At 41.3% G+C, this 13079-nt stretch overlaps 2 protein-coding genes and 1 non-coding gene across 4 annotated transcripts; all 3 read left to right on the top strand.

The window, feature by feature from the left end:
* Window positions 1–543: 543 nt before the first annotated feature.
* rsl1d1 (ribosomal L1 domain containing 1) lies at window positions 544–6835 on the top strand. 2 transcript variants are annotated; one of them, XM_022217296.2, is made up of 9 exons: window positions 544–657; window positions 906–1045; window positions 1193–1331; window positions 2261–2409; window positions 3459–3560; window positions 4013–4106; window positions 6031–6150; window positions 6234–6425; window positions 6558–6835. In XM_022217296.2, the coding sequence occupies exons 1-9, from the start codon at window positions 619–621 to the stop codon at window positions 6693–6695; spliced, it is 1113 nt and encodes a 370-aa protein (XP_022072988.1). In that variant the 5' UTR covers window positions 544–618; the 3' UTR covers window positions 6696–6835. The 2 variants fall into 2 exon arrangements, with proteins under 2 accessions (XP_022072988.1, XP_022072987.1); XM_022217295.2 differs by having other exon boundaries at window positions 545–657; window positions 6555–6835.
* Window positions 3763–3887, top strand: LOC127531208 (small nucleolar RNA SNORA55). Its single transcript, XR_007938185.1, has one exon. It is a non-coding gene; the product is annotated as a small nucleolar RNA SNORA55 (small nucleolar RNA).
* Window positions 6836–10716: 3881 nt separating the features above from the next.
* LOC110967621 (transmembrane protein 238-like) lies at window positions 10717–12204 on the top strand. Its single transcript, XM_022217287.2, has one exon. It carries the CDS (start codon window positions 10897–10899, stop codon window positions 11359–11361), a length of 465 nt encoding a protein of 154 aa, XP_022072979.1. The 5' UTR covers window positions 10717–10896; the 3' UTR covers window positions 11362–12204.
* The last annotated feature ends 875 nt before the right edge of the window (window positions 12205–13079 follow it).

The raw sequence follows: 13079 nt of genomic DNA, 5'->3' as shown, positions 1-13079 counted from the left end.
TTAGAACACATGCAACTGAAAAGATCTACAGCAGAATAAGTATTTGAAACCAACACAGAAATCATAAGAGTGCCACTGCATTTAATTATCTTATATTTTCAATTGTTATAATGCCTGATGCCTAATGACTGAATTTTGTGTTTTCCTTTATAGAAATAGATACATTTTCACAATAAACTGGTGCAGAAAAGAGTTGGGTTAGAACCTGTAAACCTGCTTGATGCATCCCCTCCATTGTTCAAATGAAACCTACGCCCATGCTGTCCTTTGTTACAGTTTTTTGAAAACACAAATTAATGTTATGTTTATCCGATTTTAAAAAAACGACTCACAAAGATATTATTTTTACCCCTTTAAACTCGACAAAGGTACCTTGGTCAAACTCGACTATATACATTTTTCATTTTACTGTGAATTTTCTTTGATAAAATCTTTGTTTTCAAATTAAGTTCTATTAAATAAAGTCTCACAAATAAAATATTTGATTTTAAATACTTACCATCTTGGCTGTAAATGCTCAGATTTGTCGTACAAATAAAGTTATAAATTTTGTATTACGTGACGTAGAGCGTTTGCATTGCGCATGCGTGCGTGCGGGGTACACGTGAAGCAGACAGCATGGCTGAAAAAACAGAAGTCGCGTTAGACCGGGCTCAGGTAAAAGTTTCTTCCACGTCGCAGATATATATTGAAAGTCTTTAATAATAGCGCGTATAGCAGTGGAAGTTTGGTCTCACATGATAATGATAAAATAAATTAATATGTAACGACAGCTGCTTGGCTTGTTCGTGGCTAACATGGGTTTAGCCTCGATGCTAAGCTAACTCACAGCAGCTCCGTATGACAAAACTGTTAGTCGGTGAGTTTGTTTATCCATTTGTATCTAACGGTAATGTTTCTTACAGGTGAAGAAAGCCGTCCAGGCCCTGCAAGCTTTCCTCAAAACCAAAGCCACCGGCGACTCCTTGTTCTTGGACGACACTCAGCAGATCAGCTTGCTCTTCACCCTGTGGAAGGTCCCGAAACAGGCACAGACCATCCGCATGTGAGTCCACCGCACAGGGAAACAATCCTGCCTTCACTTCTGAGCTGGAGCTCCCTCTGCAACAGTTTTTTTCTTTGCATTTATTCAGAGTAAATGAGTGTTTTTATTTATCCAAAGTGTCATTGTGTTCCCTTGTTCCATTCCCAGTCCTCTGCCTCATGGCCAGCGGACTGACACAGACGAGGTTTGCCTTTTCACCAGAGATGAGCCCAAGATGACCCCAGAACAAACCCAGAGGTTTTATAAGAAGCTGCTGGAGGAGAAGGGTGTCAAAAACATATCCGAGGTATCTCCCAGTTACAGTGTTCATGGGAACAATGACAGCAGCCACTTTTGTAGTTGTGTACCATGGTCCATCCATATTAACGAACTATATAGTATAACAGAAAAAGATTTAGAACATCCCATTGCACAGTATCGTGTCCAACATGCTTTTCCAGTCATGTGTGACCCGCTGTCCTACGCAAGTTTAAACAAGCTTGAATCGTCGAGAGCCCACAGACGGCTGCTCATTTTGCAGCGACTGAGACTGTTTAAGGTGCATTGTTATGACAGTTATATATTCTAGTTGTGTACATACTGCATGAAACAGTGCATACTTTAGGGGTCATTTATTGTACGTATTTAAAGTAAAATAGTATCTGATTTGGAATGCAGCCTCAGTGTTTAGGGAGAGTAAATAAATCTATTGTGCTTTGAGGATTTCAAAGCTACTTTTCCAGCCACATTGAGTTGTACATCTTAACTCTTACAAACTACTTTCAGTGCTCTACCAACCAGGGGGAAATGTTTTGGGGAAAGTTTCTATTTACTACTTCATTTTTACAAGAATTTTTTGTTTTGTTAAACTTGTGATGGTGCAGTATTACGTGAGACACCCTTAAAACTGTTACAGACCTGAATTTAAAAAACTGTTAAATGAACAATTTAAAATGTGTGATGTGTGGCTCTTGAAAAATGAAGCTGAACTTATGTTATTCTTTGATAAAGCAAACCTGGCAAGCTTTAATCTGTAATTGAATCGCAGTACCATTGTTTAATAGCTCCTCCTCTTATATTCCTAATTGCAGGTTTTTTGATTTTACTCGTTTCGTTTTCAATTAGGGATTGATTACGTAATTGTTCACTGCTAGTACCATTCAAAAATGTTTTTCTTGTACATGAACACCAGTAAATGCTGAACATAATCATGCTGTGTCTCTCTATCCTTGGCAGATCATACCATACAAGGCTTTGAAGACAGAATACAAACCATACGAGGCCAAACGCCGCCTGTTGGGAAACTTTGATTTGTTCCTTTCTGATGCCCGCATCCGCCGCCTGCTGCCATCACACATCGGAAAACATTTCTACGAGAGGAAAAAGTAAGAGCAGTCATGTTAGTTTTGCACGAATCTCCTTTAGAAAATCTGTGAATTATATATTTTACCGTGGGTACATTTTGATACAATATTTACAGCATCTCTTCCGCTCATACATTTCTACTCCTACACACGACAGTAAAATAGATTTTTTAGCTCATGCAGCCAGATTTTACAGCTCCACCTAAACTTACAACATCTTGCGCTGCTGAGCATCCCAGATGACAGTGTCCGTTTGTATTTGTTTGTCCTTCAGTGCTCTGTGGATGTGTTCTCCATCCTCTCAGCTCCATTAGCATGTTTACATGTATCTGTGTAGATGTCGGCCATCTGTCTGCATTGTAGCCCAGCTGGGAGCAAGTGTCGTCTCGTGGTATTTATCTTATGTTCGTCTGTGTTGGCTTTGCATGGAACTTTTTGCAGATGTGGGGAGGTTACCTGTTTGTGTGTTTTTAGACATGAGGTAGTTTTGATGGTCCCCGTCTGACTCTTTCTGTGTGATGGATCACTTCTCCAGCAGTAATCAGTGTGTTTTTAAAGGAGGGACTGTGGAGGAAGCCTTGAAATTAGAGGATGGTTTTGTTTTTCATTTGCATGCCTTCAGTATCAAGCTTACTCACGCTGCTTTCTACATTCATACTGAAGCTTTAAAGGTTGCAAGGGAGGAAAAATGTTCTTCTACTTGAGATTAATCATTCATCCTATTTACATGTTAAATCTTCTGGTGTCAGTGGGATCGCTTCCTCAGTGAGTCATTGCAGGTGATTCATCGGAGCCACTGGCAAAGCATCTGTTTGTAGTGGATTCTGTGTGAGAAAAGGCGAGGACCTGGGTTTAAGAAGCAACTCAATATACAGCAGCAAGTGATATTGATTGTTGCTGGAACATCAGCAAAGGGAGAAAATGCCAACCAAGATAAACTACTGAATAAAGAGTTTACTGTTCAGCAGTGGACTGAAAAGATGAAGCAGATGAGGACGGAATCCAAGTATGGAAAGAAGATGCAGCAAATCTTTGTTTAATATCCTGCTAATGCTTCTTGTTTTTGCCAGAGAGCCGCTGTCGGTGAACCTGCAGAGCAAACATCTGGCCAGAGACATCCAGAGAGTCATCCAGGGCACCAGCATGAAGGTTACCAACAAGGGCTGCTGCTGGTGAGATGTCCTCTACTGCTCTCATGTTTCCAACAAAAACAGAACTGACGTCAGTTTTCTGTGCAGAGAGCCTCCTGTTTGCATCTTTTCAGCTGCAGAAAAACCCAGTCTTGAAACTGTATTTTGCCCAGGAGGCACACAAAAGAATGCATTGAAACTGTGAAGATTGTTAGAATACCTGCTTGTTGTCGGAGATTTCAAAGCACCTCACAGCAACCCTGTCGATTCTGTCTGTTTGATACGGGTCAAATTGGTGCCATAGAGATTCAATGTAAATCCAGATGGACCTCCTCTCGTGGAGCCTGTCTCTACAACTTTGATACACAATATGTACTGTCTGGTTCACCTTCAATGTAAAATACCTACCTTTATACTTCATGTACTGCTGCTGTGTCACCTTTGGGCTTCCCCTGCTAACCTTGTGTTATCCTACATGGTGGCCTGTATTGTAGTATGGCACGTGTCGCCCACTCCGGCATGACTGCAGATGAGGTGACAGAAAACATCCAGGCTGCTGTCCAAACTATCGCGGCCAAACTAAAGACGGTGAGTTTAGCTACCCAGAGAAGTGTGTGTTTTCGTTTAAGTCCCTGATCATTGGTGGTTGAACACTTTATTTATGGCATGGTGGTTTTGTCTTGATGATTTTGCTTCCAATCTGCTCCTCTGACCCCAAGAAACCAAAAAAGTAGGGGGAAAAGATTAAAAAAAAATTTTTAACCCAATTTAAGTGCCCTTGGTTATTTCAGCTAATTGTTAGCATCACAGTGCTTTTGCTGTCGTTTAGGCTGTGGTCCTGCAAGTATCTCTCCTCTGCTCTCCGTTTTACCATGTCAGAGTAGAATAGAGCTGAGCAGTGAAAATAAAATGGCTTGAGTTGACAAACACACGTTATGTTACAAGTAGGGCTAGGACTTTAATGCATTCATTTAGGCTAAGTAGTTATATAAAAAAATAATGCGTTAAAAAAAACACATTTATTCGCACCTTTCTCAGTTCCCTAATTTCTGGTACAAAGGTAACGCTGATGCACACTCCAGCCCAGTAGGTGGCAGTAATTAACCTAAAGTCTGCTTGCCATCCATGAAGAACAAACAGGACGCACTGCAGTGGGCTAGATGGTCACATGACAGCGCTTCAGCTTTAGTTGGACAAATATGGCTGCTCGGTCACAAACTTTCAACTTTAGTACACAAACACTTCAGCAAAAGGTATGTCTGGAAGCATTTGAGCTGAGAAATAAGCTGCTGAATCTGTCCTCATTTTATTTCAATGACAACAAGACATCCGCTGCCTGCACCAAATTTGCACAAAGTAGAAACTAAATCTGCTTTATACAGATGAGGTACCGGACGCACCGGAATGCAGCGTGAAATGTGTTTCAGCGCAACCAGCATGCAGCGCGGTGCGTTTCACATAGACAATGAATGGAATGTGAGAAATTGACGGTCCCCTGGGCACGTTAGCTAAGACAGTCCTGGTACCAGTAAACAGTGTAGCCATCCCACAACAGACTACTTTCCAAGACACTGAAAGTGTTGAAGTTTACTAAAAGTCTTACAATGTTGAATATGATAGATATAATTGCACTTTGAGTTTGCAGTGATCTGTGAATGTAGTAGACGGATGAAAAATGCACAGATAATATGAATGAAGCAGAAAGGTTTTGGTGTTTAACGTCTCGTATATGTCTGTTCATCAATTCAGTCGTCAACCAAAATGTGTTTGAAATCAAAAACTTTGCTTATTGTGTCAAATATTGCGATTTGACAAAAATGTGATTAATCGCGAATAATTAATTACAAAACCTCTAATTAGTTACAAGCTTCCTACTAGGCGTTAGTCTGTCCCGGTGGAGAGATGCTTATATTTCAGCCCAGGATGTCTGAAAGTCACACCAACATATCTGTGTTTTTGGTTGTAGTGGTAAGAATGCTAGAAGCTCTGCTGCTGATGGCAGGAAGGCTAGTCGGGGTGAGAACACTAGCAGCCGCGCTACTGAAGGTTACAGCTGCACCTGCTAACAAGGACAGGAGAGGAAATGCTCCTCTTAGTTCAGTGGTGACAGAACTCACTGCTACAACAGCAACATGACTACAAATTCCCAATTGGCATCAACACAGGGGAAAAAACACAATTGGAGGATGTGCTTTGATGCTGGACAAAAAAATCCCAAACTCTGTAGTATTCCATCAAAATAGAGATTTACAATCGAAAAAAGTCTCATTTAGCTCAAGAAACTTGCCACGCCAGGCTGCAACAGAATCTAAAAGCTTCCTGACATATAACAATTTGAATCAGGATGGTATAAAGATTAAATATAAGCAATTGAAGGAATTTCAGAACCTTCCCATGTTTAGCTATTTTGCTTGACAAACTACTTCGGCTATTCATTATCCAAATATCCAGCATCATATTCCTTTGGCAAATCTCCTAGTTGCTGTGTTACTAATGTGATCAACATTTACAGAAAGGACCAGTGATGAAGCTCATCCATATAAAAAGTCAAACATCAGTGGCTCTTCCCATCTACACCTCAGACCTGAGCGCCCTCACTGAGCTCGAGAAGAAGCGGACTCCCAAAGACAAGGTGAGTACGAGTTAGTGCTCAAATGATTGTCCTGTACATGAGCAGGATTTATTGAAACAACTACCTGCACTTGTGAATTTCAGGGAGCTACACCTAAAAAGCAGGACAAAGCAAAGAAGAACAAGGAGGACAAAAAGCAAACGGATACTCCTGCAGAGGGGAAGGAAAAGGAGAAGAAGGTGAAAAAAGAGGCGGCAAAGGAAGATGAAGAAGAGGAGGAAGAAATCCCACAGCTGGTTCCTATAGAAACACCTAGCAAAAAGCGGAAACTGGAGGTCAGTACTGTTCACAGCTGCCAGAGTTAAGTGCTTTAACTGCTTTAAAATGTTTCAAATGACACTTTGAAACAATTTTGTGCTTTTAATTAGTGGATGTCCGACTCGCATTTCCTCTTTTTCTCGTAGAAGCAGTCCAAAAAGAAGCAGCTGGAGAAAGCACCCAAACCTGCTGCGGGCAAAAAAGGAAAACAAGCTAAGAGCAAACTGACCAAGAAGACAGGAAAGACGGACTCCAAAGTAAAAAGAAAAGTGCCTAAAGTGAAATGATTCTCAGCAGAGTCTTTGCTTGTTACCTTCTTGACTTGGACATTTGACACAGATCACAGGACCACGTGATTCATAGAACGCCCTTTATATTCACAAGTCTGTGCTTGAATGAAACGCATTATAAAGTTATCTGAAATTTCCTTTGGTGGTGTTGTGTTCTTTGAAGGTGTCTTTTTCTCAGGAGTCAATTTAAATTCCCACAAGAAGAGTGGAACTAATGCAAACAGTGGCTGTTTGATTTGAGTGTATCAAGAAGTGATGATAGTGAGACAAAGTACAGCATCGGGGCCTGAAATAATGAAGTTAAAGGGAGCACAACAGGTGATAACGTTACAAATGAAACCCCTGGATTTCTTGATGTGTCATGACAATATTTTTGCTGTGAAAGACTCAAAGCATTAACAGTGAGTATTACAGTTGGATTGAGACATTTTTGATGCTTTTTAAGAATATTTTTGCATCTGTACTCAGTGGATTTACAGTGAAGCAGTAATGATTGTAGCTTTAAATGGAGCTTCAATTCAAGCATTTTAACAGAACTATTGCATTAACCGCTTAGGAATTCCATCCATTTGTTAAACAGATTTTCCATTTTCACCTGCTCTAAAGTAATCACAGCTCACTGATAAGCAGTTTAATGACTGGATGTGTTCTGTTGCCTCCTTAAGTTAAGCAGCTAAAAGGTCTGGAGCTGTTCTCGGGAACTCTCAATAGGCAGTTAAAAGAGATGCCGCTGCAAGTGAAGGAAGCTGATAAAAGCAAGCATATCTATCAGAGAGGTGGAAGAAACTTAAGGAAAGGGCACATCAATAATGTGCATTCATAGAGGGAATTCACTGGTGATCTCAGCAACAGCAAACGATCTGGAAAACAAAATGAACAATGGTAGAGCTTGTTCTTTGTTCAGGAAAAAAAAAACAACATACACCCCTTGTCAAAAGTAACCCATCTCAAAACTTTTGACAGAGGGTGTAGATCCACGTCCAGAACACTCGAGTTGGTGAGCAGATTTTTAGTCAACAGCTCAGACGCCTCAATGAAGGTAAACGGGTTTACCTCGAGATGCTAGAGACCAGGAACACTCAAGAGCAGAGAGGTCAGGTTAGACTTAGCAATTAGCAGTTAGCTTTTAAGTGTAGTTTCTTTGTCACTTTATAGCAGTTGGCACTCGGTATTCAGCTAACTGGTAGCATCAGCACGAGTCACCACCTGGAGCATCTCCTAAACGGACCTGGGTCAGCTGAACGTGACAGTGATGTTTGGATTGTGTAGGAGCAGTGTGAACTGCCACTAGGAGGGGTGAATCTGGAACGCCAGAGTTCACCGTCTAGCCTCCTGGAGGTGTTGTGGGACTAAATAGGCGAAACACTGTTGAAGGGAGGTATCCACCTGATGATCCCCAGAGATGCGTTAGGAATCACTGCTCACTGGTGCGTATAGTGGTGGGTCAGGGATCCTAAGGCCTTCATTGAGTGCACATCCTTTTTGTTTGGAGCACAAGTGTCTTGTGTTTAAACTAACTCACTAGAAAGCCAGTGGAAGTAGCAAGATGAATGAATGAAGACTTTCTGCTCAGATTCAGTCAAATGCTGTAAAACTGGTTTGACGGCGCCTCACAGTGCAAATAAATAATGATATACCAACAAAATAGCAATGACCTTACCTCAACCCATTTAGCAGCTTTTCAATTACTAAAGGCCGAACTGAGGGCAGAAAAAGCCATGCTGAACCCCAAAGCGGCTGCCTTAAAGGCTTTTTAAACATCTCAAGGGAGGAAACCAGAGTTCATGCAGTCACTGACTGCAAAGGATTTACATCCAAGTATTATAAACAATCCTTACATTTACAATTATGTAAGCTTGTCCAATTACTTTAAGCCTGTGATATTAAAGGATTATAGAAAATAGCGATAATCCTTATGAACTTAATGTAACGTTTTTGTTAACCTCTTGAATTAAAGCTGTAAGTCTGCACTTCAATACCATCTTGATTGCTTCATTTTAAATCCACTGTGTGTTTAAAGAGGAAAAATTACAAAACTGTTGTCACTGTTGAAACGGTTGAATGGGCTATCATGCTGTTTTTTGTGTGTTTTGTTTTGTTTCAGAAAAAATTATTCTTAATTTAGGATCTGAAAAGAGAGAGAAAAAACTTAAACTTTGAGCATGTTCACTTTTTGACCGCTTAGACATTCCTCTCTGATTCTTGGATTAATTGCGGAAATGATCTCATGTGATTAATCATCACTGATTAAAACAAATCACGCTCAGCTGACACCCCAAGATACTTTCAGATGCTCAATGAAAACATCTTTCAAGGTTGGAATTAACACATCAAGATTATAAAATATGACACACTTCCTAAGAGAGAGAATTTTCTTTCTTTCTTTCTTTCTTTCTTACAGTAAACAGTTCTTCTCATTTACATCAGCAACTCTAAACCTCAATCATTAGTGCTTTTCTTTACAATTCTATTGTTGAAGCAGTACACTAGCTGATCGAGTTTTGATAATCAAGTGATTCTGTCTTTCAAGGAGCCAGACATTTGTGAGTTTAAGCCTTTAAAAGTGTGACTATTTGCAGCTTTTTTTCTGTCTTTTAATCATTTAAAGCTCCAGCAGCTGATTGGATGGTATCAAAATATTGTCTTTAGGCAACTATTTGTATTTATTTCAAGTTAAAATGGTGAAAATTCTTCAGTTCCTCCTTCAAAAACAGCATCTTTATTTCATCTTTGACATTTCATAAATCAATCAATCAAAATTCAAATTGACATTACAGGTGCAGCCTAAATATTCTAAATAATAAAAGGTTTTTAGGAGGTTTTGGAGCATGAGTTGAAAAAAAATCAGACTTTTTCATTATCTATACATAAACTAGTCAATTAACTGAGAAGATTACTGTGGGATGACAGTCCGCAACTGCTAAACATGACCGGTTTATACAACTTGTGTGTGCTTATTCATGCAATAGCCTTGAACTGTTTGCTCGTGGAGCTTGCAGCCTTCAGATCTGTGCTTGTTTAGCTGCCAGCTGTATCAGGTGACATGCCTTTTGTTAAAGACATTACGCTCTGCAGCTGCAGCCTGCTACCTGCATGTAATTACACTGTATGGGCTCAAATGCATGCAATACTGAGGTTCTGCATTTTCCCAAGGCTGTTATCTCTGAAGACACCAAGCATACAGTGTGTTCTCCACACAGTCTGATCCTTTTCTGCATTTCAATAGACAGTATGCTTGTTTGGGAGGTGTAATGTAACAGGATGATCACTGAGTAGTCAGTGGTGATGATATTGCTGTGAGCGGGTGGGCCGGGTCTGTCTGTTCATCCAAGCCCTCCCTCAGCTTTGTGGGAGTGGTGGGCCATCTGGAATTACAGCTTGTTCACGGGTTACTGGCCAGGAGAAGAGGAGATGCATCACGCAGACACTCACTTGGTCATCATACATACAGCTCCTTCATGTGACTGCTGGGAGGTAGCTGCATTCACAAGTGGTTTCCACTCGCACTGGGCGAACCAACAGAGACAGAAGAAACCTGGAGCCCTATTGATGTTCAGAGGTCTGGGCTCTCCATTATTCACACATTAAAGCCTCTCACAGGGGGAGAAACAAAGGCATTGTTTCAGCCATGGAAGCAATTGGAGAAACTTCACTTCCAGATGAGTCTGGGAGTCAAAGCTTGTGTCCAGACTCTCAGTCAGCAGCTGCAGCCGCCCCGAGGTGGGCCCACCTCCACAAACCCATCATAGTGATGGTGATGGGGTCTCTGATGTCTGCTGCCGGCGGCCTCCTCTTCCTGCTCCAGTCCTCCGGGGTGACCGAGGCATCCAGCTCGGTGGCCTCGGCCTGCCTGTCCATAGGGCTGATGTTTGTGTGGTGGGGCTGGTGTGGATCCCCATCCTGAAGGAGAAGCAGAGGAGGAAACGCTTCAGCCAGGGGGCTTGAACAGAAGGAAGTCTGTCACGTAAAAGTGGAATTGCTATTTTTGTCGGTGATGATGCAACTCTGAAACATCCAATGCAGTCAGGCTGGTGTGGTTCTAGCTGATAGCCACTGGTGTACATTGTACTTTGACCAGAGCAGGTTGTTTTGTGTGCCTCGCGCAACAAGTGAGGATTCCTCTTCGTCGTCCTGTGGATACATCATCACCTGCTCCACATCTGGATTAACTCTGATTTTAAGGATCCCCACTGCTGTCATGTCGACATCTGTGCAGGTAGAGCCAGTCATGGAGAAGATCTATGCAGGAGTCGGCCGCTGCAAGTGCTCATTCTGGTTCGCGGTGGCCCACGACATACTGGGCGTCTTAATCATGATGGTGGGGGTGTTTGGAGGCCTGATCATCCACGATTTGTTCATCTATGCCGGGGCCATCATCATCTTCCTCAGCCTGATCTGGTGGGTGTTCTGGTATGCAGGGAACATCGACGTGCCACCGGAGGAGCTGGAGGACGACGTGGGCAAGATGAAGCTGAAGAACCGTGGAATCAGCCAGGTCGTGAGGCGAGCGTCCAGCAGGATCAGGAGCTCTTTCAGGAAGAGCGGCAGGTCTTTCAGAGAGGACCCGGCAGCCACCGCTCCAGACGAGCCACTCTCCACCATATATGACAGCACCATCGCCTCCTCATCAAATGAACTTGTGAGAGAACAGCTATCAGTATGAACTAATACATAACAGACTGTAAATCCCACCAAGAGATGCTCAACTTGGATATTTATGCTTGTTTTCTTTGCTCATCGTTTTACTCTGTTCAGAGGGATTTTGTGTTTGCTCACCTAACATGCAGCAGTAATGATTAGACAGCGCTCAGGTGTTGTCTAGATAAGATTCACATGCTCATATCTTGCTGATAAGATGTGAACTTTGCACACTGTAACTCTGATTTGAGGTGCACAGCTGTCTCACCAGTCAGCAGTCGTGATGGACTGACGGCTAGATTTTAAAGAGCAGAGCTGTGGTGACTGTAAATAGAAAACAAGAGGGTCTAATAATCCGATTACTCTTGTTAGATCTTTCACCAGAATATGCGCAGCTGCTTTTACTTTCAAGCCCTGCTGTGTGCTTGTATTTGTGTCGGCCTGAACCCCTGACATAAATCTACAACAGAAAAACCTCAAACAAAGAAACTGCACCTTTCAGAGGGTCCCAGTCAGAGTCCAGACCTCCAGATACTGTGGCGTGACCTCAGGAGATATGTTCACACCAGGAATCATAGGAAACAACTGAGCTGAAGCCGTTCTGTGAGGAAAAATGGTCCAAAAACATTATCGTGCAGATCTGACCTGCAGCTGCTGGAAACTTGTTTGCTGCAAAGGAGGAGCCACCAGAAGTTAAATTTAATGATATCCCGACTTTTCCCACCAGCACTTGGAATATTTAATGGATGTATTCAGACTTCCTGATTTGTTTGTAAGATGTTATAATCGTGTGTTACTTTGCTTTAAAATCCACTCCAGGCATGTTTAAAATATATACATATATATAAATACTCTGCTTTGATAATAATTGGTGTGTGATTTTAATTTTATTTTCAGTTACATTAGAAATGTTTAAAATGCCATCAATGCCTCTGCCTTCATTCAAAATTCTGTGCCTTTGCAGCTGCCAGTTGAAGATGTCTCCTACTGAAACATCACTCTGTCTGTGTACAATGCAGCCTCTAAACGGTCCTTACTGTCCTTACATAAACCTCATATTAATTATCAAGGTGGGCACCTAAATATTTATATGATGTCACCATCTCGTGGACATCGAGATGGTGACATCATATAAATATTTAGGTGTCCACCTTGATAATAAGTTGGACTGGTCTACAAACGTAGACTTCATCTACAAAAAGGGCCAGAGCCGACTTTATTGCCTCAGAAGACTTCGATCACTAGACATCTGCAGTAAGATGCTGCAGATGTTTTATCAGTCTGTGGTAGCAGGTGTCCTGTTTTACAGAAATATTTAGAAAATCTTTCATACCATCAGCAGTCAGGCTATTCAATTCAAAATTAAACAGATAAGAACCCTGACAACAGAATTTCCCTTCGGGGATGAATAAAGTGATTCTATTCTATTCTATTCTATTCTATTCTATTCTATTCTATTGCATGTGTTGATATGATTTCTGTGATCTTCCATTTTGCTTTTAAAGCTTCACTGCTAAGCAAGTTTTTCATTCATAACTGCATTATGATGTTAATATGTTTAATTTTTTACTCTACAAAATGTCCATGGAGCAATAATAATCATAACAATCTTTATTTATGAAGGACTTTTCAGGATCCACGTTACTGAGAATTTCACTACTCTGCAAAATATACGTACAAGTCCCAAATCATACGGTTTTATATTACATTATTTGGTGTAAAAAAAACAAGACAGTGTCAGAA

This window comes from Acanthochromis polyacanthus, chromosome 19 (genome assembly GCF_021347895.1).
Source record: "Acanthochromis polyacanthus isolate Apoly-LR-REF ecotype Palm Island chromosome 19, KAUST_Apoly_ChrSc, whole genome shotgun sequence".
Classification (NCBI taxonomy): Eukaryota; Metazoa; Chordata; class Actinopteri; family Pomacentridae; genus Acanthochromis; species Acanthochromis polyacanthus.
Note: the sequence above shows the minus strand (reverse complement) of the source record. Positions and strands in the feature narration are given on the sequence as shown.